The sequence below is a fragment of the Peromyscus leucopus genome, chromosome 9 (genome assembly GCF_004664715.2).
Source record: "Peromyscus leucopus breed LL Stock chromosome 9, UCI_PerLeu_2.1, whole genome shotgun sequence".
Classification (NCBI taxonomy): Eukaryota; Metazoa; Chordata; class Mammalia; order Rodentia; family Cricetidae; genus Peromyscus; species Peromyscus leucopus.
This window is the reverse complement of record NC_051070.1, coordinates 47,177,653-47,205,112: the sequence shown is the minus strand read 5'-3', so window position 1 is coordinate 47,205,112 and position 27,460 is coordinate 47,177,653. Positions and strand designations below refer to the sequence as shown.

The following is a 27,460-nucleotide window of genomic DNA, read 5'->3' as shown; positions in this document are numbered from 1 at the left end:
TCCGACGGCCGTAGCGGAAGTGACGCCTAAGGCTAGCGCCACACTTGCACGCTGGGCTCTCCGCTTGCTAGGTGGCATGGCAGAGCCGACTCCCGCCGGGTGGCCTTTAGCCCCCGAGCTGACGTCCGCGCTGGGGACTCCGAGCGAAACTGCCCCGCCGCAGGACAACTGGGTGTACTGGGCCATGCTGCCCCCGCCGCCACCTCCTCTGCCGTCCCCGGCGGCGGCGGCGGCGGCGGCGGAGTCGGAGCCGTGCCAGACCGGACAGCCCCACGTGCAGACCCAGCCTCCCGCTGGAGCGCTTCCCCCGTTCGACGCTCAGATTCTTCCCGCGGCGCAGCCTCCTTTGGATGCCCAGGCTCCTCTGGATGTACAACCTCAGTTCAGCGGCCAGCCGGCCTGGAATTTCCAAGCCTCGACGCCTTGGTACTGGGGGCTGTCTCCTAATGGTTTCCCTACGTACCCCACGTCCTACTACTACTCTTCGGGTAAGCGGCGGTTCCTAGTGCTACCCTTTTGCACACACACACACACACACACCCACCTCAGCTTTCCCTTTTTAATCTCTCAGCACTGCCCTGTATTTTTGGTTTCCCGCTATCTGCTCATTCCAAAGTTTATTGATTCAGCCCAACTATTTACTGGGGGGCTACTTACATAGCAATGAACAAGACATACAAAAATCCTTACCTTTTGGGGGCTTCCTATCTCCATAATGTAGGAAGATACAGTCCAGGAAATAAGACTACGTATTATAAAGTAGTGATTGTATCTGTGCAGTAGAAAGGGATTGGTAGGGGCTGGAGAAATGGCTTGGCGGTGAGGAGAGTCTATTGCACTTACAGCGGAGGACCAGAGTTCGGATCTCAACACTCTTCAGGCGGCTCTCAATCGCCTATAATTCCAGCTCCAGAGGAGCTGATTACTGTCTCCCAGCCTCCTTGGGGACCTGCACTCACACGCTACCTGCATTTTTTTTTTTAATCTAATAAAAAAAAGTGATTAATAAGTAATTGTACATTTGCATTCTTAAGTGACTCTCTCTTTTCTTTTTTAGTTACACAGTCTTATTTTCCACGAACACACGATGCAAACTTCAATGGCTTCAGTATGCCCCAAAACAAAAAACAGAAAAAGAAGGTATTTCTGAGCTGGTGAATGTGGCGCTTTGACCCTTATATTTATTGCTTCATATCTTGTGTTTTAACTGTCGGTGTGTTTCACATCTGTTATGGACATGTGGGATTTTAGTGGATAGGATTTTTAAGGAGCTTAACAATAAGTAAAAAAGTTGAATCAAAATAGTTTTGAAAAACAAATGATGAAGTTGCAGAAGAAGAAAGAACATTAAATCTGTTTGGATATACAAGCATAATTGAGCATTATGCTTACAAATAAATATAAACATTATTAAACTTCAGGGACGTTTAAAAGATTACAAAGAATGGGACTGATAGCTGAAATTAGGAGAAGACTGGAAGTTCCAGCTTTTTACTGAGTTGGAAGCCCAAATTGTAATGACAAATCTTTTATTTTTCATAATCTTGTTGCTTTTTATCATAGAAGAATCTTCCTTCTATATAAAAGCAGATCCCCTTTTTTTCTCATTAAACTCAATTAAGCTATAATCTAATGTTTCTAATTTAGGAGAGTTTACATTTTCCCAAGCTGTGCACATAATGTCTTAAATTCAGACAGGATTTATTGTGTTATTAATGTTTATCCTGATTGTAAGGCTTTTATTTTTTTCAGTAGTGGGTATTTGTCATTGGTGTGAAAGCCTTTTTGTTTTTTGTTTGTTCACGTGGTAAGGCCTCCTTTTTTTCAGTAATGGATATTTGTCATTGGAGTGAAAGCCTTTTTTCTTATTTTACATTTATTTTTGTTGGGGGTGGGTGCATACGTGTGGAGGTATGAGAACAACTTGCAGGCGTCAAGTCTCTCCTACCATGTGGGTTCTGGGGATTGAACTCAGGTCCTAAGGCTTTTACCTGCTGAGGTGTCTCTCCGGCCTGGAAGCCATTTTTTTTTTTTTTTTTCAAATGAGGAAGAATGCCTGGTTATATGTCACAAACCAAATACTATATTGAAACAGGTTTTCTTTATCATGGTCTGAACCTAACTTACAGATCAGGTTTCTTCTTTGTATAAGTCATACAATTACTTTAGGGTAGGTTGAGTACTGTCTGGAACAGTGATTTTCAACCTTCCTGATGCTGTGACCCTTTAATACAGTTCCTCATGTTGTGGTAACCCCTAACCATGAAATTATTTCATTGTTACTTCATAACTGTAATTTTGCTGCTGTTATCAATTGTAATGTAAATATTTGATATGCCGACACCCCCTCCCCCAACAAAGGGGCCATGACCAACAGTTCACAGGTTGAGAACTGCTGGTGTAGAACTTGAAATTAATATCCTTTTTTTTTTTTTTTTGGTTTTTCGAGACAGGGTTTCTCTGTGTAGCTTTGCGCCTTTCCTGGAGCTCACTTGGTAGCCCAGGCTGGCCTCGAACTCACAGAGATCCGCCTGGCTCTGCCTCCCGAGTGCTGGGATTAAAGGCGTACGCCACCACTGCCTGGCTAATATCCTTTTATTGTGAGAACTGTGTAACTTGTGTTATTAGTATTACACAGGTACAGTATAATCTATGAACGGTCCATTTAATGTTACAGTAACATAACATTTAAAAATTGGAGATTGTTTCCAGTATCGGTGATTCTAGTATGGTAACGTCCCTTGGGAGGCACTTTTTCTTTCTTTTCTTTTCTTTTCTTTTTTTTTAAAACCTTAAATCGGTACTTTTAGATCTTGACAGATGTTATACCAAATCTTCGTTGGGTCTCTCACTTGAAATCTTATAGTTTGAATTAGCTCTTTTTAGATTTAAATTTTGTTTATTGTGTCCGACTTTTGCTATATTGCTAGAAAGTAAAAGAAGCCCCCACCCCAGGGGAGTGTTTTAAAACAAATCAAATGTGTGTTCCTGGAATACTTGTGTTGGGTTGGGCAGAGGTGTTCTACCACAGTCTTACTGCTTTTTGTTTGTTTGTTTGTTTGTTTGTTTGTTTGTTTGCAGAAACGAAAGGAACCAGTTTTCCACTTTTTCTGTGATACCTGTGATCGTGGCTTTAAAAATCAAGAAAAATATGACATACACATGTCCGAACATATAAAAGTAGGTTTTCCTGGTTGTTCCGAACTGATGTAGAAATGGCCCTTGATTTGTGTTTTTGGTACAAGGACCAAGCTTATTTTCTCCTAAGTTCATAGTTTTTCCAGAAGGAAAGGTTAGGTGACTTGACACATGGGGACAGTGCCTGGGATTTGGAGTTTGGGGGTTGGGAGCCCACTGCTTCGTGAGAGGAGGAGCTGTGGAGACCTCTGTGTAGGTGCCCTCCATGGCTCTGAGAGAGGAGAGAGCTGGGCCTCCCCTGCAGTCGCCCTGGCACCTCTGAACACTTTCCCTCTATTGCTCTCTTGACCTGCAGCTCACTGTGTGGTTTGTCGTAGTGTGCTGTTCTCTAAATACAACCCAGATGATTTAAAAATGTTGGAATGTTGGAAAGGTTTTGTTTTTTTTTTTTTTTTTTTTTTTTTAAGAAAATTCTTGTTTTGGAAACATTCATTTGTAGGAATGCCTCCTTTAGGCATTAGGAATGGTTTAGTTTCCCTCAGATGGAGGAGGAAATGAGTTGAGTAGCTGTGCTGCTCCCATCGAGGATGCCATTCCTTTGTTTTGCTGCTGGACTAAGAATGAAGGAGGGAGGTAGCACAGGTGGAGAAATGGCTGGCTGACCGTAGTCTGTAGCCCGTTGGTGGTGTGAACCCCGTTAACTTGTGGCCATCGTTAAATGTCTTTTTGTTGTTAAACTTTTCAGTGCCCTGAGGTAGATTGCTCCTTTAGTGCACATGAGAAGATTGTCCAGTTCCATTGGAAAAATGTAAGTTCTTATGGCTTTTTTCACCTTTTTAAATGCGTTCTCTATGTGTGCTAATGGTAAGTAATGTTCATGCGGTGTTTTGTACTTTGTAAGGAAGTTTTGCATCTCTTACTCTATTTTAGTCTCAAACCATGCAAAATAGATAGATATTAGCTCCTCTTACAGATTGAAAAGAATGACTTTCCTACCCAGAATTGATTCTTGGACTTGCAAGTTGTATGCTGGTTTGACCATGCCATGCTTGGTGGCTGGGTGCTGACAAGATGGCTTAGCAGTTAAGAGCTTATAGTGCCCCTCCAGAGGACTCCAGTTCAGTTCCCAGCACACACACACACACACACACACACACACACACACACACACACACACACACACTGAACAGCATGCAACTGCCTATAACTCCTGCTTCAGGGATCTGGTGTCCTGGTGTCTGAGGGCACTTACACACATACACACATACACACACACCACACGCGTGCCCTAAAATAAACAAAAGACTTGTGAAAAATGATCATGTCTGTTAATTTTTTTATCTGTCACCTTCAGTTTTGCTTGGTGGGTATTTAATGTCAATTGAGAAAATGGGTTATGCATCTATGTAATGAAAATTACACTGCTTTCCTCCCTATCTCTAGCATTGATCCAGCTGCATGAGAAGCGGTTGCTTTTCCTTTAAGGGATAAGGCACGGTGAGAATGCTCGTTAGCTTAAAATATGTTCTGCTTGTAAGTGTAATGTTGGGTGCAATGCTGCATTTAGTTCTGAGCACACAGTGTGCTTCCTGATGTTCAGCAGGCTTTCTGCCCTTAGATGCATGCTCCTGGTATGAGGAAGATCAAGCTAGACACTCCAGAAGAGATTGCAAGATGGAGGGAAGAAAGAAGAAAGTGAGTAAAGAGCTGTTAACTGATGCATAACTTTCTTTTCTTTTTATATTTTTTTAAAGGTTTATTTATTTATTATGTATACAGCATGTATGACTGCAGGCCAGAAGAGGGCACCAGATCTCATTATAGATGGTTGTGAGCCACCATGTGGTTGCTGGGAATTGAACTCAGCACCTTTGGAAGAGCAGTCAATGCTCTTAACCTCCGAGCCATCTCTCCAGCCCTGCATAACTTTCTTTTACTGTGGCAAGACTAATGGCAGGCCTGGCCCTAATGAATAGGAAAAGAGAAATGTGGTCTTTTGTAACATTGTAGACATTTCACTGGAAGTGACTCAGCTTGATTTTGTGTCCTTCAGTAGTGGTACATTATGGATGAGAATAGTGTTAGTTGATAGTTTAAACATCTTTATTAGGTAGTGAAGTCCATTGAATTATTTCGTAATGCTAACACTAAGAAAGAGAACTGAAAGCTACAGTATATGAGGCTATTGGATGTAGTTTAGGGGAGAGTTACAGGAACTTTCCATTTAAATAAGAGCTGTGCCATAAAGGGGCTATATGGACTCCAAACAGAGCACCCATGCCTCCTACGAGATGTTCAGTGGCTGGGGCAATAATGGGCTTGTAATGATAGTTAAATGTTGTAATACATTGCTGTGCTTTTTGTTGTTGTTGTTTAAACACACAGCTGAATGACTTCTTTGCTAGGCAGAGTGAGTACAGCAGTGAACAGGATGTACATGTACTTGTCTTTACCTGTACAAAGTCCAGGAATTCATCCCTGTAATTAACGTTTAAGAGATGTGAGCCTTACTGTGTAACTTGTGCCTTTACATATATTAGGAGAGACAGCATAGTTGATGTCTGGCTACAGTGTACTTGGGAAAAATCTGCCCAGAACTCCATTTTACTGTCTCCTCGTGTATTTGATCCTGTAGCAGAAGACTGAGGTAGAACTATTAGAATGAAAAGGTGCACTTAGAACCACTTACTCGTATTAGTTTGTTTTCTGTTGCTTTGATAAAATACCCAGAAGCAACTTAGGGAAGAAGGTTTAGTTGGGTCTGGGTCTGGGGAGTTCGAGTCTATGACGGCAGGAATGGCATGGCAGCAGGCAGCCAGCTGATCATCTTCTGGTGGTAAACCAGGAAACAGTGAGCTAGAAGTGGGCGACGCTATCAGCCCTGAAAGTCAGCTACCAGAGACGTAGGTCCTCCAGCAAGGCTCCATAACCTCTTCACACAGTGCCGCAGTGGGGCCAAGTGTGCATAGTTGAGTCAGGGACATTCTCTGTCAAACCACCACGGTACTCTCTTCCTAGAGTTAACAGAGGAAGGAAAGTCAGATACGAAAACAAGAAGTAATTGGTTTTAAATGTTTTCATTTTACTGTAGCGTTGGGATTGAAAGTAAGGCCTTGCTTATACTAGACAAATGTTCTGCCAGCCCCACCTGTTTCTCTCTCCTGCCTCTCCATTGGCCGTTCAGCTCTTTATTAGACCATCACGTGTTTTAGACAGGCACAGTAACGCAGCTTCACAGAGTTAAACAAATGCAACATAAACAAAATCAACACACCTTAAAATAACATTCTACAACAGAATTGGTAATCAGGATTCTAAATGTGGGCTTGTTTCAGACAGGTCTTACTACATAGCCCTGGCTGGTCTGGAACTCACTGTAGACCAGGCTAGTCTCCAACTCATGCCAGTCCTGCCTTGGCTTCCCAGGTGTTGGGATCATGAGCTTGTGTTGCTCAGCTAGCTGAACTTTGGGAGTTTTGTCTTGTTTTTCAAGACAGGGTTTCTCTGTGTAACAGCCTTGGCTGTCATGGAACTCATGGGGATCCCCCTGCCTCTGCCTCTTGAGTGCTGCGAGTGAAGGCCCTGGGTGCAGCTGAGCTCTTGATACGTTAGTTTTGTCGTGATGCTGCTCCTGGCACAGAGAGGTGAGCTTCTGCAGCCGTTGAGTTCCTGCTTACTGCCTCAGCCCAGAGCTCCTGCCCTTCAGGCTTGTTGACTCATCCTGAGTCTACAGGAAAGCCTTTCCCGTCTTTAAATATGGCCTCCTCTCAGCCTGTTTAGTATAGATAGGCAGCACTGTCCCATTGGAGAACTATTTTGCATTGTGTATTCTTGAATAAGTATTGGAGAGGTAAGGACATCTTTTATCTGGCTGTTTATATCACCTGGTGCCTTAGATAAAAGGGGAGCATGTAATAGTACTCTATGTAAATGGGGTTTGAGATTATTTCATTATGAATATAATTCTGTTTCAGTACACAAGAAAATAATTGGAGAAACCCATATTTTTAAGTTATGTTTTGAACAGTGCCTTTATTTTAGAGAAGTTTGGTCAAAGTGTGTTACACTGATTCATAATCATGGTTTGAAATCAGTAATGTATCTGATATTTAAACTTCTGCGATTTTGTTCCTTTTTTAAAGGTGTGTGTGTGTGTGTGTGTACACGTACGCACGCACATGGGTGTTCGTGTCACCATGGAGGTCAGAGGACAGTCTGTCTGTCGGTTCTCTCCTTCCGCCCTGTGGGTTCCTGGGATTGAACTGAGGTTGTCTGGCTTGGTGGCAGGTTCTTCTACCCTGGATCCATGCTGTTGGCTCCTGCTGTGTTTTCAATACTAGATTCCATCAGTCCCTGTTTAAAAGCCTCCTTCTTAAGTGACTCAAGACCTCCCCCTTGTGGTTCATGCAGCAAGTGAGTCAAGGAAAAAAACATTTCTGGGAGAACCAGTGCTTTTCTTAGCAGCCTTTGACCATGTGTTGGTGGAAATCATGTCTATTAGTGATTGCTTGGCAGTGATTTATCTTGAAGGTTAGGAGTAAACATTTCCTTTCTACTTAGTTTACATTTTTATTTGTGTGTATGTGGGTGTGTGTGTGTATGTGTGTATGTGTGTGGAGGTCAGGGGTAACTGAAGGGAGTTGGTTCTTTCTAGGAATTGAGCTCAGGTCATGGGACCTGGCCACAGGTGCTATTATTTACTAAGCCTTCTCACAAGCCAGCATTTTGTAATTGAGAAGGCAAGCATTTTGCTGCTTATGGCTAAGGTCACCAAACCCAGAGACTCTCACTCTAATGGGAACTAGTAAGTAAATATATGAGGGGCCTAGAAATCCACATGCAATTGAAACACTGACTTTAGCACCTCGGGATAATAATGCTTAGGCACAGGTGCTTTTCTTTCTTTCTTTCTTTCTTTTTTTTTTCTTTTGTTGTGTTTTCAGGCATGGTTCTCTATGTAGCCCTGGCTGTCCTGGATCTCACTCTGTAGACCAGGCTGCCTAGAACTCAAGAGATCCTCCTGCCTCTGCCTCCTGAGTGCTGGGAGGTGTGCACCACCCCTGCCTGGCTCGAAGGATACTTTCTTAGTCAGAGTACTTTGTCAGAGGGAGTCTTTGGAAAGCAGTGCCATCAATGTATTTGGCTTTCTGTGAGAAGTGAGCCACCCACCCCACACTTAAGGGATAATGCACATGGCAAGTAATTTATTCTTTTGAAGCACAGTTATTTGAACACTGGCACAAGTAGGTGCAGACCAGTGTTCCACACTGCGTCCCCAGTTCAGTCGTACCTTTCATGACGGCCTCCCTACTACTGGGCAATTGCTGATCAAATATGCCTCTGCAGAAAGTCATCTAAGTGCTATCCTACACCATGTAGACTTGAGATTCAGAAGTCACACATGTTGGGTGTGTACTAGGTCACTCTCATTTCTGAGTAGTCTTCTGTTCTGTTGTGTGGCTATATCAATCACAGTTTTCTCTTCATTTCCCGGTTGAGAATGGATTCCAGTATTTGGAATTGATAACGCCTCCATAGACATTCATGTGTGAGTTTGTGTTTTGAATGTGGCTTTTATTTGCATTGGATAAGTACTTGGGAATGGGGTTGGGTGGTCACGTAGTAAGTATATACTTCACTTTAAAGGAAACTGCCAAACCTTGTTGGGGAGAGGTTTGAACTCAAACTGTGCCTGTTGACCAGGCGAAGCATTCAGAGAGAAGGGTCTGGCTGGAGGGTTTAGCATCAGTGACCATGTACTCCAGAAGAAGGAGTAGCAGCCTTGCCTTCATAGCTTAGTGCAAAGTGGCCATCCTTCCTCATAAGAACAAGTTGAAGGCACTGTGCCTGCTGTTGGCACCACTGGGCAAGCCGTTCTTACTGCTCTTCAGTGCCCCGTTGTGATTTTGCCCGTCGGAAGGTTCACATTTATCTTTCTGTTACACCCACATTCTAGACAAGATAGGCCAAAAAAAAAAAGCCAAATTTTTAGCTTTCATTAGGAGAGCAATAGGTGTGTTTCAGCTTGAAATATATTTCCATTCAGACCTCATTGTCTCAAAGCAGGTTGCTTGGTCATCTTTAGTGGCAGTGGAGTTGATGGAGTGTCCTCCAAACAAAATTGACAAGAGGGAGACCATGCAGCTGTTTCTGACCATGCTTGGTGGTAGTTTTCGGTTTGTTGCTTTTCAAAACAAAGCTCTACCTTCTGGACTAGAGGATGAGCAGAAGCAAGGTTTACCGATTACAGTAACGTTTCATGGAGAACAGGTGTGTCTGGTTCTGGGTTCCAGAGTGTGGGTGCAAGTATTCAGAAGTGCTGGAAAGGAGCGGGCACAGGTGCTGAGTGATGGAGTGGAGGGACGGACTGGGAACCCGACACTGGACACTGGAGGGGCAGTTGGGTGGAGTTCGTTTGTACCTGTGATGGTGCCGTGTTAGCAAGTGTTCTGAGGTATGTTGAGCACCTTCAGTTCCTTTGGGGTGCTTTGACGGTTTACTTTGTAGCTTCCTGCCCTGTCACATACTCAGCAGTGTTGGTGACACACTCATTAGTAGGATGTGGGACCTGAGCGTGGGAATGGATGTCTGTTCTGGGGTTCAGGAGGCTGGGGTGGGAAGGCTGACCTTGTGCCAGTCTGCCTGCAAATAATAAAGGAAGGCCTCTTCTAGAAAGGGAGAGGTGGGGTGAGTTGGCAGGAGAGAAGGAATGTGGGAAACACTTTCTTTATTTTTGGTTCATTGGATAGCTTTCTAAGACATATAGCAGTTTTTTAAAACATTATGAAATATTATTTCTAGGTACTTATCCTTAATTTATTTTATCTTTATTTTTTGACACTTTAAAAGTAACATTTTTAAAGAACTGAAGGAATTTTAGTTTTTATTTTATGTGTATGGGTGTTTTGCCTATGTGCATGTTGCATGGTTGGTGCCCAAAGAGGCCAGATAAGGGTGTTGAATCACCTGGAACTGGAGTTACAGATGTTGTGAGCCACCATGTGGATGCTGGGACTCAAACCTGGATCTTCGGAAGAGCAGCCAGTGCTCTTAACCGCTGAGCCATCTCTCCAGCCCCAGTGTATTTTATCTTTAAATTTCCATTCTATATATCGATAGTACATGATACTGTGTCACATACCGGTATTTTCATACAAGTATGTATTTTACATTGCTTCAGGCTCAGCTTTTGAAGAGTGTGTCCTAAAAAGTGAATTCCACAATGGTTTAGCAAAATGCTTTTTATTTTGAATGTTACTGTTCTTGTGAGAGCTGTTCTTCCTGAGGAAGCCACTGTGTTCCTGGCATTCTAGAATGCTAATGTCTGTGTAGCCACTCTGCTAGAAAACCTGTGAAAGAATCCCAGGACTCAGGCTTTAAAACCAAGTGCTGAAGAAATTGCATCTTTGCCTTTATTCCTTCATCTTTATTTTATTTTACTTTATTTTTTTCAGATTAGCCAAAGTTAGAGATACCCACTGTCTTTAAAACCAAAGCTTCCCCCAACAAAGGAAAAAAAAAAAAAGGTGAATCTTAATTCCTGAACTGTGAGACAGACACTTATCAGGACAGAAGTCCACTAGGTGGAGCTGTTCTGTTTCCGTCATTGCTCACTTAGGTGTTCCCAGTTCATGCGATGCCCAGCAGAATGACGTTCAGGAAGACTTTGAAATTAAAATATATATTAGCATAAGCTTGTGTTAGAGCAGTTTTGTTTTGATGAGAGAAAAGAGGAATTGTGTTTTGTAGAGAACAGGCCTAGGGAAAAAAGTCAGTACAGTAATTTGAGTATAGGAGAAAGTTGGATCAAGCATGCTGAGGTAATGGTTGGCATAGTTTCTCCCAAAGGTGGTCTCTGCCCCATAAGGGCACCACTGGAGACCCAGGCCATAGGCAGGGACAAGTCAGAGGTAAGAAATACAAGGACAGCTGGGCAGTGGTGGCACACGCCTTTAATCCCAGTACTCAGGAGGCAGAGGCAGGCGGATCTCTGTGAGTTCGAGGCCAGCCTGCTTTACAGAGCAAGATCCAGGACACCTGAGGCTACCCAGAGAAACCCTGTCTTGAAAAACCAAGAAAGAAACACAAGGACAGGAGGCAGAAATGAATGTCTGCTGTCATCAGGACCAATCCACTTAGGATAGTGAGGAAAGAAGGACAGGAGAGGGGTGATGATAGACTAAACAAAACACAGAGAAGGCTGTTGAAAGGCTGGCCTTTCGCAGTGTGTAGCTTCCCAGTGCTCTTCTCTAGCAGGAGGCCCTGCGCTAAGTCACGGCGTGTGGAACTGCACACACTAAGACGTAACGGATTTCCCCCCAGTAATGTTTTCACATGTACTCTGAGAAACTGAGCTGTCCCCTTTGCTCGGAGGGTGGTGAGGAGCTCTGAGCTCCGTGCCTAGCCACCACATCGCACACTGCTTCCCATTCCTGCTTCTCCGTGTTCCGTCTGCAGATGGAGAAGAGCTGCTGACCGTCCTCACAGAAGGCTGTTTCATAATCACTTCTCATCTTTTACAGGCGGCAGTAGCACCTTTCATCTTTCTACAGAGGTTTCCGTTTCCACCCTCTTAGTCATCTCTGAGTCTTTCTGAGCCCCTTCCAGGTTTCAGTTTTCCTCAGCATTGCCTTTCCACCAAACTGACACAAGCATCCTGGCAATGTCTGACCAGTCTAGAGTATCAGGGAAGAACTCACACTCATCCAAGCCTTAGGTCATGTTTGCTTTTGCAAGTATGTGTTGGCGACTGCTCTCCGATTCTCATCTTGTATGACCTTGCTCCTTTCCTATTACACTTATTTATAGCATGTGCAGTCATCGTCTCTTATTTATGGAGGTTATTTATGGCTGGTACCTGCTTCGCACCGTCCTTAGTGAAATTCATTGCCTTTCCCCCCTGATTCTTTCACCACTAACCAAAGCCGTTTCCACTCCTCTCTCCAGTATAACTAACCCAGGAGTCATTGCGTGTGCTCCTCGAGTTAGTAATGCAGATATGCATGTTAGTGTAGGGATACTGACGGTTGAACCTAGGGCAGATGCTTGCTGAGCATTCTCTCTCTGAGCTGCAGCCCCAGTCCAGGAGTACACATGTAAAAGAAGGTAGAGAAAGTGGCAGAACTCTTGTTGATGTTTCTGATGGCACCAGCCTGATGGTGAGAGCTGTGTTCCCCTCTTTCATGTTTTCTATGTTGTGAAGACTTGTGTCTCATTGTGAGATTCTAGGGCTGGCAGCTCCATACATCTCTGCCAGCAACGGAGAAAGCCATTCAGTTTGCACATGGCTGTCAGATCTAACCTCACTCTTAGCCACGTGTATGTCTAGAACTCTCCCCCCCCCCCTTTTTTGACACAGGATCTTTCTACATAGCACTGGCTGTCCTGGAACTCACTGTATAGACTGGGTTGGCCTAGAACTCACAGAAATCCATCTGCCTGTGCCTCCTGAGTGCTGGGATTAAAGGCGTATGCCACCACTGCCCAGTAGATTAGCTTATTTCACATATATGAATGTTTTGCGTGCATGTATGTCTCTGTACCTGTTGCCTAGGGAGGTCAGAAGAGGGTGTTGGGTCCCCTGAAAATGGAGTTACAGATAGTTGTGAGCCACTAGGACCTAGTGACTAGATGGATGCTGGGAACTGAACCTGTGTCCTTTGGAGAGCAGTCAGTGCTCCTAACCACTAAGCCACCTATCTCTCCAGCCCTCTAGAACTTTGTTGCAGCTTGCTGTCACCTGGTGGATTGAGTACAAACTTTGTAGACATGTTTTGGGATGAACGTCCTTTGGTAGTTCAATTCCCTTTGGTTAAATTACATTTCATATAAAATAATTCCCCGGGTGGTGGTCCTCTCTCTGTGGTCTTGAGTTGTTGGTATTACTTGGTTTACCAAGCTTTTCCACCTGAGTGCCGTCTGTTGAGACCCTTTCGTGTCCCTTTCTTTGTGGATTTCTTCATTTTGAAATCGCCCCACTCTCCTGGGTGCTTAACTGTATTTTATCTTAGCTGCAGCTCTTCTTGTACGTTTCCTGTCCTCCTCAGTAGACTTTTGAGAACTGTCTCATACCGTGGTGAGTCTGCATGTGTATAGCATGTATTTTGCAAAAGTAATTGACTAGGCAGGTTGTTTCTTGTGTGGGGGTACATGATAAACAGACATTAAGAGCAGTTTGCACATGATGTGTGAATTTTGCAGTTGAAATTCTAGCATACACTCCTTACCTGGTTGCAGAGTGTGTGGACAGCTTTGAGTAACATTGACTCATAAACTGCATTTTTCTCTTAAATTTTAGAAGTAAATAAAAGTTTATAATAGTAACTGATTATTTTTATTCTAGAAACTATCCAACTCTGGCCAACATTGAAAGGAAGAAAAAGTTACAGCTTGAAAAGGAAAAGAGAGGAGAAGTCTTGACAACAGCACAGTATGGGTGAGTTCTTGGAGTGCTCACATAGGCCTTCTCAGCTTTCTATAAAAGCACGTGCTTACAGAGTGAGAGAAGAAACATGCCACACTGTATTACCCACTTGGGAATCTTGCTCTGGGACTTTTGCTTTAAAATTGTTTGAATTGTATCTTAAAATACTGTTACCCTCTGCACATGTTAAGTTCTGCACAAGTCCTCTCCATCCTTGTCTCCCTGTAGTCTTCCCAGAGAGCCTTCTTATAGCACAGGCGGAGAGGACAGTCTCTACCGTGGGGTGCTGTCTGCCCTGTGCGTCTTCAGACGATCAAAATCCTCCCGGGAGAATGTTCGTTTCAGGCATGTATAGGAAGCATAATTAAGGATGTCCCACAGGATTGTTTTAGCCAACTCCCTATTGGCATTCAAGCTGTTAGCCGGTTACTTATTAGTAAGAAGTGGATCTGTCATGGCTGCCAGACTGTGCTCTTCTGTCAGTAATGTGTGAGCTCAGAATTTTTCCATTTTATCGCTTGCCTTATAATTTAAATATACAAATCTTAAATGCAGAACTTGATGAGTGCTTGCTCTCTTGCTCATATTCTCATTCTCTCTCTCTCTCTCTCTCTCTCTCTCTCTCTCTCACACACACACACACACACACACACACACACACACACAAACTCAGGCACACGCGCACACACGAATGGATACGCATCCGCATACCTGCCACATGGATTGATATACAGAATGTCTTACTTCACCAAGCTCCTTAAAACCCCGTCGTGTTTAGTGTTTCCCCATAAACGTTAACCTTGTTTTCGTTTTCATATCATAGATTATTTCTATTCTTAGAATTATGTACATGAAATCATACACTATACATTCTTGAATAAATGTGATTTCTGTGTCTCAAAATTACTTTATGAGATAACATCCATGCTATGTATAGTTGTAAATTCATACTGTTATATAGAATTCAGTTGTGGGATGTATTCTATTAGTGATAATGAATTGTTTTCAGTTTGGGTTGTTAGGATTCAGATTCCTATGAACATTTCTTTTATGTGTCTTCTGTGGCTGTTAATGTTCATTTTCATTTTTTTCACGTACCAGATGGTATGTCATAGGTTATCTATATGATGAGCTTTAATAGTTTGCCAAGTGATTGGGGTAATTTAGACTTCTTCTCACCGCATCCGATCTCTCTCTATGTTGGTCAGCACTTGGTAACATTGCTAAAAATACTGAGCATCTTCTTTTGGTGAGGTACCACTTCAAATGTTTGACTGTTTTTAATTGTTTTTTTGTTTTTGTTTTTTAAACATACTGATAATCCTCTGGAGCTAGAGTTACAGGCAATTGTAAACTGTCCAATGTAGATGCTGGGAACTGAACTCTAGTCCTCTGGAAGGGAAGGAAGTGCTCTTAACTACTGAGCTGCCACTCTAGCCTCAGAGGGCTTATTGTCCTTGATTTTCAGGAGTTATATACTTGGTTACATACATAGATACTGTCTCGGAGTGGTTTGTATACATTAAGAGATATACCTCTAAATTTTTCTTGCCTTTGTGCTCTTTATCATGTCCTTAACAAACAAACAAACAAACAAACTCATACAATAGGAAATACTTTTCACTGGCATTTTCGGTTGGGTTGGTGTCAATCACATTGGCTTGGTTGTGATACAGCTCAGTCACAGTTAAGGACTGGGTGGCTAATGGCTGTGATTGTATGAAATGCTTCCTGTTTAGGGATTCATTCTTTTGTGTAGATCCATTAGACATCATCTTCCTTCTGCTCATAGGACCTGAATGTTTCTTGTGGAGAGGATCTGCTAAAGGTGACATACTTGTAAACTTTGCAAACTTGGAAGCTCCTTAAAAATGAGTAGATATAATGGGTGAGTTTAGTAAACTCTAAGACACATGTTTATATACAGTATGTACATGCCGCCAGCCAAGCTCTCACAATGATGGCACAACATGGCCTGATTTAGGGGCTCAAAACACTCATGGGAACTTGTAGCTGGAAATGAGTAAGATGTATGTTGTAGCATGTGAGCCTTTGTTCTCTTTCACGCCTCAGGGGCTAAGTGGTCAATTTCACACCCATGTTTCTTTTGTTTCATTCTTTTCTTCCTCCAGCAAAATGAAAGGCATGTCCAGACATTCCCAGATGGCAAAAATCAGAAGTCCTGGTAAACATCATAGATGGAAAAATGGTAGGGCTAGACAGAGAGCAGCCACTGGACTAGGCAATCATGCCAGAGATTTTAAACCTGAAGCTCCATCTGCAGACCCTCTTGGTACTTTGATACGCAGTGACTCTGGTAAGCTAAATGGGAAAATAACATAATTACAGGGGTGTGTGTGTGTGTGTGTGTGTGTGTGTGTGTGTGTGTGTGTGTGCGCGCGCGCGCGCACGCGCACACACACACACACAGTTGTACTAATATTGTTCTCATAGCCCTCTGGAAAATTCAGATCCATTAAGTATGAGGGGATTGCTAATTCATTGACTGATTTAGATTGGAAAAGGATCTTGGCACAGTGGAATGTTGGGTTGGTTATAATGGTATACAATTCAGTAGCAATGGTTAAAAATTGCTGGGGGTGTCTTTCTGTATGCTGTGAATGTGTTGCTCTGATTGATTGGTTGATAAATAAAACACTGATTGGCCAGTAGCCAGGTAGGAAGGATAGGTGGGACAAGCAGAGAGGAGAATTCTGGGGAGTGGAAGGCTGATTCAGGAGACATTGCCAGCCGCACCATGTGCATGAAGTGCCCTTGAAGGCCAGAAGAGGTTGTTGGATCCCTTGGGACTGGCGTTACAGACAGTTGTGAACCACCTTATGTGGGTCCTGGGAACCAGACTTGTCCTTTGCAAGAGCAGCAAGTGTCCTTAACCACTCCAGCTCAAGGAACAGATTTTTCTTAGAGAATAATTGCAGTGCATATATGTAGAAAAAATGAGAGAAATACAAAATAATCACTAGGGTAACATGGTAATAGTTGTTTTAAAGTAATTACACTACTTCAGAGTACCTGTTCCTCAAACACCTACTGAGTACTATGGTGCTTTTAAAATATGTCAAAAGTTTTCTGGCACTTTTTACTTGAGTGGATACTCAAATTGAAGTGTGCAATAGTAGCTCATTTCAAGAATGGAATAATGAAGAGGAAGATCCTAACTTCATAGAAGTAGAGAAACTCTTTTTTGTTATTTGTCAAAAAACCAAACAAAACAAAACTGGGTGTGTGTGTGGGGGGGGTCTGTTCCTAGAATCCCAGCACTTAGGAAACTGAAGCAGGAGAATTGTAAAAGCCATATGAAATCGCAGGATTGATAAGATCTAAGTGAGTATTAAAGAATATAACATTTTACTGCTATCGGATCAGTTTCTTTAGGTCTTGGAAGATCATGTTGTCTGGTCATTTAAACAGTGGAGGAACAGGCTGCGTGGTAACATTTATAATGTGCATATAGAAATTGCATAATTTCCTTTCTCCTTATTAATATGCAAGATGAGGTAATCATCTAGCTTAAAATGAACAAGGAATAGTTTGAGACATTGTTAATACATCAGTTAACATTTTGGTAGTGCGGGTGGTAGATAAGTCTTTGTCCCTTATGTGTACCTTATGTAGAGGTTCACAGCCAGTGCTCACATACAAAGATACGTACATTTCCTAGTGACAAGTTTTGGTTTCCCTAGACTGGCTTGAGGAATAGTGACTGCTCGGTCTTGAAGCACTTCATAGTGGTTGTGGGCCGATTGGTTCATTAAGTAGACAAGTTGTATGTTGTCTTCGGTCCAGCTTTGTTTAATGCCTCATCTAGATCAGTGCCAAAAGTGAATGTAGTGGGTGGTGTCCTGGGGCTACCGAGAGGCTTTCTGGGCTGCCATGAAACCCTTCACCTGTGGCAGGCTCTTCAGTACTTTCCATCTTCTCTTGTTGCCTTGTTGAATTGAGCTCTTAGAAGTTTGGGTTAGATTCATTTCAATGAACTCTTTGACTGAGTCCGTAGAATGCTTTAAATGTTTGATTTGTTTAAATATTAAACAATAAAAAAGTAGAATTTTATATTTATTCCTAAATTTAATTTTCAGAGTTAACGGTCTTGTCCCAATAACACTCAATGAATATTTTGGCTTTCCCGCTACCTGTAATATCGGGGACTGTGTAAATTAATTTAGGAAAGGCGCAAATTCCATATCCCACAAAGTATGATAAGTTAGCTAGGCTGTGTACAGTTACGTTTGTCCCTGTCTCCCCTGGAGTAAAGAACTGCTTAGCTTAAGATTTAAAATGAGGGAAAAAAAAAGATTTAAAATGAGGACAAAGTTTTTAGCCCTCTTAGAATATTTTGGGGGAGAAGGTGAAAGAAATCATCAGAAATGACTTCTTTTTATTTCACTTAACAACGAGAAGTGTAGCTGTAACCAACTGTCTTATTAAATAAGAAACACAGAACCAATGTAAAAGAGAAAGCCAAGAGGTCAAAGCTCAGAGCTAAAATCTCACCCTTCCTCCTGCGGTGGTCCTAGCTCTCCGAAAGAGACCTACTTCCTGTGTGTATGTCTTTACATAGTCTTTCTGTTCTGCCTTTTCATTGGTTGGAAACCCAAACACTGCCTGTATGTAGCCCTACAGGTCTTAAAGGCGTATGTCTCCAATGCTGGCTGTATCCCTGAACACACAGAGATCTACCTAGCTCTTCTACCAAGTGCTGGGATTAAAGGTGTGCGCCACCACCGCCACACTCTTGCTATGGCTCTAATAGCTCTGACCCCCGGGCAACTTTATTTATTAACATACAATCAAAATCACATTTCAGTACAATTAGAATACCACCATAGAGAAGTCAGCTTTCTTTATGATGGTAACAGTCACCCTGGGCTCCCTCTTTGAATCATGGTTCTTTCCTTCTGTCGTAGAGTCTGATGAGGAGAAACCACTAAAGACTATAGTACCTAAGGAGGTGACACCAGCGCTGTGTTCACTGATGAGCAGCTACGGCAGTGTTTCGGGGTCAGAGAGTGAACCGGAAGGTAAGGCGGGGTGCGACTCCAGATGCTTTTTGCCTTTGGTTCATGCTGGGCGGTTGTAGCATTCAGCATGCAGCATCCTATCCCTTTCAAGGCCCCTGGTCAAGTCTGTAACACCTATGGGAGATGAATGTGGTCCTCGCACTCAAGAGGATCAGAAGTTTATGGTCATCCTCAGCTGTATAGTGAGCTCGCAGCCAGCCTGGGCCACATGAAACCTGGTCTCAAAAAAATAATGAAATGAAATAAGATAGAATAAAATTTAAGTCTGTTGGGCACAGTGCTGTTTATAGAACATGTTTATGTAAGTTTTCTCACTTGGAATGCATAGTGGCCCTGCACTTGGGCTTGCCTGATATATTTATTTACTTTGGGTGTGCGTTGGACAAGCATGTGGGTGTATGCACATGGATGTGTGTGCAGAGGCCAAAGGTCCATGTTGGATGATTTTCCAGATTGCTCCCACCTTCCTCTTTGAGATGGGATCTCCCTGCAGCCAGAGCTTACAGATGTGTGCCACCACACCCAGCTTTTCCTGAGCTGTCTTCCCAGCCTCACCTGTTTGTTTAAAGGATTGAAGACGTGGAATCCTTACAAGATTCTGTCTGAGAAGTTAGCATACCCAGGAGACATATTTCACTTTTACATACGATAGTGTGTGTGGCTTTGTTGTGAAAAGCTGGTTTACCCTCCCACAGCCTCTTTTAGGGCCACATGCTCAGTTGTGATAGGCTGATACTCTCATACAGTATAGTTTTAACCCAGATTTGCATCAGTAATGTATGTGCTTACTGAATAAACTAATGGCCTGTAGTTGGCTGAACCTGGTCCTTCTTGGTAATTGTGTTTAGGCCTTTCCTACTGTGAGAGAGAGAGTTCATATGTTTGTGGTGGAGCTGTGTGATCAGAGTAGGCGCTGTTGTTAAGAGTGAGAGAGAAGTGTTCATGCAGAATGAAGGGGGTGTCATTGGGTGAAGTTAGCAGTTCTTTGAGATAAGCACTGTTTGTGTACTTGGAGGATGTAGACTAAGGAAGAGCTGGCTTCGATACAAAGCTTGGTGCTTGTGTATCTATCTGTGACATGGAAATTCTTTGCTATTAATGGACTATGGGCTCTTCTGGTAGTTAAAAGCTACTTGGATTTGAAATATAAGCTGCTGTGATTTATCAGCGTGTTCCTTAACAGATGGTTGCCTTCTTTTACTTTTAAGAAAAACAGTATTTGTTTCTTACTCTTGTTTCCCATATACTGATGGGTAGATGGAGTTATTCTTTAAACACATATTGTATTTCTTCCCTATCAGTTGTATTTATAACATGATAAGGAAAAAAACTGTTAACAGGTTAATGAACCCCATAAAAACAAGGTAAACGAATGCTTTCTTCTATCCCTCTGGAGATGAAACATTTAATAAATACTTTGCATACTCTGGTCTTCAACTGGAGGCTGCCACCATTTTTTAGTTGGCTGGAAGAAAAGAAATTAGAAGTCTTTGAAATCTCACACCTCTGCTTTATGAAATCTCACACTCTCAGGTTTAGAGAGGCCGAGTTTGTTAGCACTGGGGTGTGTGTAGCAGAACCTGTGTGAAAATGTAGGTCTGGGGACTGAATAATAGAGAGAAGCCAACTAACTGTATTGCATTCCCTTGTAGCCTCTGCGCTGGGTCATTTGCTCTCTCCCTGAACAGGAAGGGACATGTAGCATCTTTAATAGCCGCAGCAGATTTTTATGTGAATTCATTTTATTTTGACTATTTGAAGGCCCCTGCTTTAAGGAGAAAGCCTTTGTTTAGTACTGTTAGAGCTTAAGAATTATTTTATGTCATTTGAATTCAGCTTCATCAAGCCATCCAGCTGCTCCCAGATGTCTTGTGTTAATTGTCTTCTAGACAGGTTAAAGGAGGGCCCTCGGGCAAGACTGAAGCCGTGAAGAGGTCATGCTTGAATCTGGGGTGGCCAGAATTGTTTGGGGGAGGGGGTTGCCCTGCTACTTTTCCTGGCTTCAACTGGTTGTCGTCGTGTGTGCCCCCCCCCCCTGCAAACTGGCTCAGCTATGATTAGAGCCCCAAACTGAGAACTGGTTTAAAATGCCACAAACCAAAGAATGATCTTAATTTAAAAGGGTAGTGTAGCTGTAGTTAGAACTGATTTGAATTGGTGGACATTATATTAATATGTGACAGTTAGCGGACAGATGGCTCCGTGTCCTCATTCCTTAACAGAAAATTGACTGTATAAGCTCTGCTTCACCTGACCTTTGTGGTCCTTGGCTGAGTGGTCAATACTGAAGGTTAAGGAATAACAGAGATACTGTGACTGTATCATTCTGTCCATTTGCTGGGCTCTGTAGTCGGCTTCAGGGAGTCTCAGCTGTACTGTTTAGTGGTTGCAGACCTCTGCTTCCTCTTTTCCTCATCACTAAAGAGGCATCTTTCATGTGGTCATGGCAAATACTCATACAGTGCTCACTCCGTGCCAGGCCCGTTCTGTGTGCTTTAATCAGTTACAACGACCTCGTAACCTGGATACCACTGTTTGCATTGTATAAATGAGGAGGTGTAAGCGGAGATAAATAGCTCGCCAGAAAACTCTTGAGTGATGTTGACTTGAGCCCAGTATTCTAACACACAAGTCTGTGCTTGAAATATATGCCCTATAATTCCTGTGAGATAGAACTTCCACATTTGGTCCTGTATAAAACCTGAATATGGAGAGTGTCATACCATATTGGTTCATGGTAAATAAATACCTAGAGTCACTGTTTGGGAGGAGGGGTAGAAACTCCTGTCGTAGAACCTGTAACTGGTCCAGTGTTTGTGTTTTTCCCTTCTGCAGTGATATTGTGAAATCAGTTTTCAGGTGTCGGGTGAACCTGTATCTGTGGATAAAATCCACTTGGTAATGGTGTGGTATACTTGTATTGCACTGATGGATTTGATTTGCTGACATTTTGTCGGAGGTTTGCATCTGTGCTCAGATGGGACACTAACTGGTCCCTGGCCTTCCCTTTTTTGTGGTGGATTTGGTCTGTTTAAGGGTTTGTGTGGGATTTTTTACTTTTTCACCTTTTTTTATTTTTGTAGGATTTTCTGAACATAGCATTTTTCTTTTGGGAAGGTTTTAAATTATGAATTAAGTTTCCTTTATAGATACAGGGTTAATTAGCTTTCTTGTTCCTTCTGAGTAGAATTTACTGCTATAAAATTAGTCAGTCGTAGTATTCCTTATAATATTATAGTAATGTTTTCACTTTTTCCATGTATTAAATATTCTCCCCATGTCCCATTTATCTTGTTAAGTCTTGCTGGGTACTTACTGAATTTATCTTTCCAAGGAACTAAGTCTGGCTTCATCAATTTTTCTTTATTATTTTTCAGTGGTTTTCACTCAAATCCATACTTTTTTTTCTTTTTCTTTTTTTCCTTTAAGATTTATTTATTTATTTGTTATATATACAGTATTCTATCTGCATGTATGCCTGCATACCAGAAGAGGGCACCAGATCTTATTAGGTGGTTGTGAGCCACCATGTAGGTGCTGGGAATTGAACTCAGGACCTCTGGAAGAGCAGTCAGTGCTCTTAACCTCTTGGCCATCTCTCCAGCTCTTGTTTTGTTTTTTGAGACAGGGTTTCTCTGTGTAGTTTTGGTGCCTGTCCTGGAGCTTGCTCTGTAGACCAGGCTGGCCTCGAACTCACAGAGACGTGCCTGGCTCTGCTTCCCAAGTGCTGGGATTAAAGGTGTGTGCCACCATTGCCCAGCTTCAAATCCATACATTTTCACTCTTTTGTTTTTGTTGTTTTGTTTGTTTGGTTGGTTTGGTTTGGTTTTTGTTTTTTCAAGACAGGGTTTCTCTGTAACAGTCCTGAACTTGCTTTGTAGACCAGGCTGAACTCAACTCACTGAGGTCTGCCTGCCCCTGCCTCCCAAATGCTGGGATTAAAGGTGTGTACCACCACCGCCGACACATTTTCACTCTTCATCTCCCTTTGTATATCACCCGTTCATATGTGCCTGAACTTCAGACTCTTCCTCTCTTACATGAACGTCAAACCTTTAAATTTGCCCTCAGGTGTTGCCTGAGCCAAATTCTGCAAACTTGATGCCTTACCTTTCCATTTTTATTGTCAAACATTCTGTGACTGACCTAGTAATGTAAGAAATTAGTGTGTGGGTTATTCTGAAGACAAAGAGTCAAACTCTGTTTTGTGTGTCCATGCAGCGACCACAGAGATTGCCGAGGCCACTGTGAGGGAGGGTTTTCCCCACACAATATGGACGACTGAGTTCCCACACCTTCAGTCCATTTCCGACACTTGCCTACCTGGAGGGAGTGTCAGTTCCCACCAGTGCCCTTCTCTGGTGCCAGTTGCAAGTCCTAGGGTCTTGTCCTCGTGCATCTGATTGTGATTGGCAAGAAGTCAAGGTGCCCATTAGATAGAGTATTCCAGAGAATGCCAATATATACACCCGGTAAAGTGGTCCACAGGGCCAGGGATGGGGGAAGGAATCATGTCCATTCCTCTCTAGGCTTGCCACTCTCCAGAATTCTTCCTCAGTATGGCTGTCTGGGTTCTCTGAACTCTGTCCTCCAGGGTTTTTGTGAAAGTTCCATTGCATAGACATGATGGGCACCACCTTCGCCTTCAGCCCTCCCCTCCCTGGGAGCTGGAGGGTGTGTGGAAAGATCTGCCTGGTCTCCAGGAGCAAGTCCCCCTCCCCACCCATCCTGAAGCTACTCAGGGGCTGCCAGTCATCAGGCAACTCAGAGGTGTGCAGGAAGACTGTAGATTTCAAGAACTGTAGCTGTTATATGACAGGAAATGGGAGGGAATGTATATCTTAGAATAGCACTCATTCAGAAATATTGTTTAGTTTTCAAATATTAGGACTTCTACCTAGATTCCTGTTAATTAGTTTAATTTGATTCTATTTGAGTCAAAGATGTAACTTACATGCTTTTAGGTTTTGGGGTTTGTTTGTTTTCAATTTACTGAGACATCCTCATGGCCCAACACAACTAGCCAGTGAACTGGACAAGAATACACACTGGATAGAATGGTCTTTATCAGATTTTGGTGTTGGTGATAGACCTCTATATCTCCACTCATTTTCTCTTTGTTTTACTGAGAATTGGAGCTTCTTTCTCTAATGATAGATTTGTATATTTGTGTGTGTGTGTGTGTGTGTGTGTGTGTGTGTGTGTGTGTGTGTGTGTGCAAGGAGGGGTGGGGGATGTGGTGTACACTCATTCAGAGGACAGAAGACAGTTTGCAGAAGTCAGTTTTCCCCTTCCATCATGTTGGGCCCAGGGACTGAACTTGGGTCCTGAACTCAGCTTGGAGAAACGGAGCGATTTGGCTGGCCCCTGTATATTGCTTCTTTTGGTTTCATGAAGTTTGGGGAAATCTGCTGTTGTAGAGCCAGTGAGATGGCTCAGTGGATAAAAGCACTTACTAGCTAGCCTGAAGACCTGGTGCATGCTTACACACACGCACACCCGTTTATAAAAAGAATTTAAAAAGAATTGATACTTTATGAGGGTTTTGTTCTTGTTTTGAAAGACAAGGCCTCACCATGCAGCCCAGGCTAGACTGGAACCTGCAGCTTCCCACCTGTCTTGTCCAGTGCTGGGTGGACAGGTGTGGAGCACTGTACCTGTGTGTTTGTGTTGGTCATTAATTCAGCCCTTTGGCATTTTAAGCTGCTTTATTCCCGGCAATAGTCCTTGTCCTGGAGTCTGCGTCTGACCCTGGTGGAGCCCTGCAGCTCTCTTCTGATAGACGTGTGTGTTGTGTCTCCGTCCGTCCTCTGCCTGGGATGTTTGACTTGGTGTACACAGTTGTCACGTGTGCTTCCTCGCTAGGTAGGATGTGATGCTGGTGCAGACTGTAAGGAGAGGCGTGCCTGCGTTTTGGGTCTTGTTTGTTTCTGGTCTGACCATTTCTGTCTGTTAAATGGCGTGTCCAGGCCATCCATATAGAACTGTCTGTTGATAAAGCTTGAGATGTGTGGCCACACACTTACATTTCTCCCTTTCTTACTGCAATATCATCTGATAGCATCGTTCTCTCCTCTGCTGTTCGTTTCAATAGTCATTAGTTTAACTCTTTTCAAAGAACATCTTTAGGTTTGTCCATTATGTCCTGTTCCCTGGTGTCTGTTACTCTTTGGAGTAGTCCCAAGCTGCTGCTTCTGTGAGTGCTCTCCAGACTCTTGAGGCACTGTCCTTAGTTCTTGGTAGTTTAAGCACCTAGTTGGGGGGTGGAGGCTTGTTGTAAAAATCCTTCTTGGGTTTAAGTTATTGGGTAATCAAAAAAAAAAAAAAAAAAAAAAAAAAAAAAAAAAAAAAAGATTAAGCCAGGCAGTGGTGGCACTCGCCTTTAATCTCAGCACTCAGGAACCAGAGGCAGGCTGATCTCAGTGTGTTCAAGACTAGCCTGGTCTACAGAGCGAGTTCCTGGACATCCAGGGCTCCACAGAGAAACCTTGTCTGGAAAAACCATTTTTAAAAAGTGATTGGGTAGCCAGTGTTGTGGCTGGGAGGATTATTACACCTTTTTATGTTTGTCTTTCACCACACTTAGAAATCCCTATCAAGACTGAAGCAGATGTCCCTACAGAAAACCATGTTCTCTACAGCAGTCCTCCTAAGAGTCCAAGACAGAATGTTAAAATAGCTGGTAGAATTGTCGCAAGAGCCAAGTGGGAGAGCCAGAAGATTGGCTTCAGGAAGATGGCCCTTAAGAGGAAAAAGAGTTACTGCCACCCATTATTTGAACCAAGAACACATCACCCATACCTCTTGGAAATGGTAAGTGGTATTTGTTCATGCTGAGATGTCTGTGCTTTTGTCGTAAAAGTGGTGTCATTGGAGTGCTGTGTGTGTGTGTGTGTGTGTGTGTGTGTGTGTGTGTGTGTGTGTGTGTAGTGAACGTGGGGTCACTGGGGTGCTGTGTGTGTGTGTTTCCAGGCTACATATGTTCCTTGGAGACTCATGTGTGGCTGTCTGTCCTCTAAAGCTGTCTGGCATATACATGGCTGGTATTCAGTATATGCAGAACAATTACAGTTGCCCTCGCTGCTCAACACCAGTGTATTTAAGTATAGTTTAACTGTTGATAAGGAGGGATGTATTTAAGGGTGAAATTTTCATTGGAAGCACAGCTAAATACAGTGGCAAGCTGAAGGAGAAGAAAATCATTTTCTGTTTTAAAATACAAATGCCTTTTGAGGGCTACAGAGATGACTCCACAGTTTAGAGCACTGACTGCTCTTCCAGAGGACCCAGGTTCAGTTCCCAGCACCACATGCTGGCTCACAATTGTGTATGGCTCCCATTCCAGGGTATCTGATACTCCCTTCTGGGTTCACAGGCACCCATGCATACATACATGCAGGCAAGACACCCATACAGATAAAATGAAAATGCATGAATATATGAATGAATGAATTTTTTTTTTTTTTAAATGCCTTTGAAACAGCCTAAAAGTAATGTCCAGACAAGTCCTGGAGTGTGCTCCTCCAGGTCACATTTCCATTTGCTTTCCTCTGACTACACTTGATTTGTGTCTGTCTTGGCTTTAATGGTCTTGCCACCATTATGTATTCAAACATTTACTAAACGCTTGAATCCGTAAGAAAGGGAGCACTTGTGTCTTGCTTCTAAGAAGGGAATGATGCTATTCAGAGGTAAAAATCTATTTGTGTCTAAGAGAAACAGTTTTAGTGGAGCTGGGAAGTCTCTTGCTTATCAGGTGAGTGCTTCTGCTGTGGCCAGAGTGTCCTGTTTGTCCTGTCAGGGTTAGATTCTCACAGCTGCTTCTTATTAAGTCAGATCTAGAAAATACTCTGTGGTATGACCGTAACTGCTGGATACAGCCAGCTGCAGTTTTCAGACGTTTATCTGATGCTATTGAAGGTCACCGAGTGGTGCTCCTGATCTGTATTATAGACATCAGAAAGACATCCAGATGGAATTCAATCCTTTTTGGCAGATAACACGACTCCTTGGTTGCGTACTTTTTCTGGATACCAGGGAATTTTAGCTTTCAATGGTGATAAGGAAAATCAAGGAATGTGGAGTTGTTTTTAGTGCTAGTTTCAGTTCTTACTGTATTTAACACATTTCATTTTTTGCCGTTTATAGATTTGCATTTGGAGGATCCTCTTTATTATTTCTTACTGACTTTTTAGAGTCTTAAAGCTATCGAGTCTTATGTTGCCTGGGCTGCCGTGGAACTCCTGGGCTGAAGTGGTTGCTCTTGTCTCAAGGAGCCGAGTGTGCAGGGGAGTACCCCTGCATCAATGAGTGTGCCCCTCCCACACACACCCACACACCCAGTGAAGAGGAAAGGTCGTGACTTTTAAGTCCTGCTTTCCTGTTCTTTGCTCTGTGTCCCTAGAGAGGAGCCCAAATGTGAACAAGATAGTTTCGCTGTAAGTTAAATGGAAAAAGGAAATGTGTATTTTGACAAATCTGCCTCTGTTCTGTGCTCTTTCTTTTAGGAGGGGACACTTAGTATTTTAAGTTGTATTTCTTGGACATTTTTTTTAAACAGCTAATCTTTTTTAATGTATATTTTAGCTTCTAGCTCCAGACATTCGACATGAAAGAAATGTGATTTTGCAGTGTGTTCGGTACATCATCAAAAAAGACTTTTTTGGACTTAATACTGATTCTGTGAAAACTGAAGGTGTAAGTGAAGCATGAAAGAGAGCAGCATCTTCATAAGCAGAGAAAACCAAGACCTTTTCAAGACCGGATCAGTGTGAAACTGTAAGCCTCATGGCTGTTAGCTTGGATTTTAAGTCTGACCTTTGTCTTTATGCAAATAAATGCACAGCTGGTCTTTTTA

At 42.8% G+C, this 27,460-nt stretch overlaps 1 protein-coding gene across 1 annotated transcript; it reads left to right on the top strand.

The window, feature by feature from the left end:
- The first annotated feature begins 30 nt into the window (after positions 1-30).
- Nufip1 (nuclear FMR1 interacting protein 1) lies at positions 31-27,460 on the top strand. The gene is made up of 10 exons (XM_028878335.2): positions 31-488; positions 1,058-1,140; positions 3,082-3,180; positions 3,884-3,946; positions 4,757-4,833; positions 13,481-13,573; positions 15,694-15,878; positions 18,490-18,603; positions 25,190-25,416; positions 27,190-27,460. Exons 1-10 carry the CDS (start codon positions 77-79, stop codon positions 27,313-27,315), a joined length of 1,479 nt encoding a protein of 492 aa, XP_028734168.1. The 5' UTR covers positions 31-76; the 3' UTR covers positions 27,316-27,460.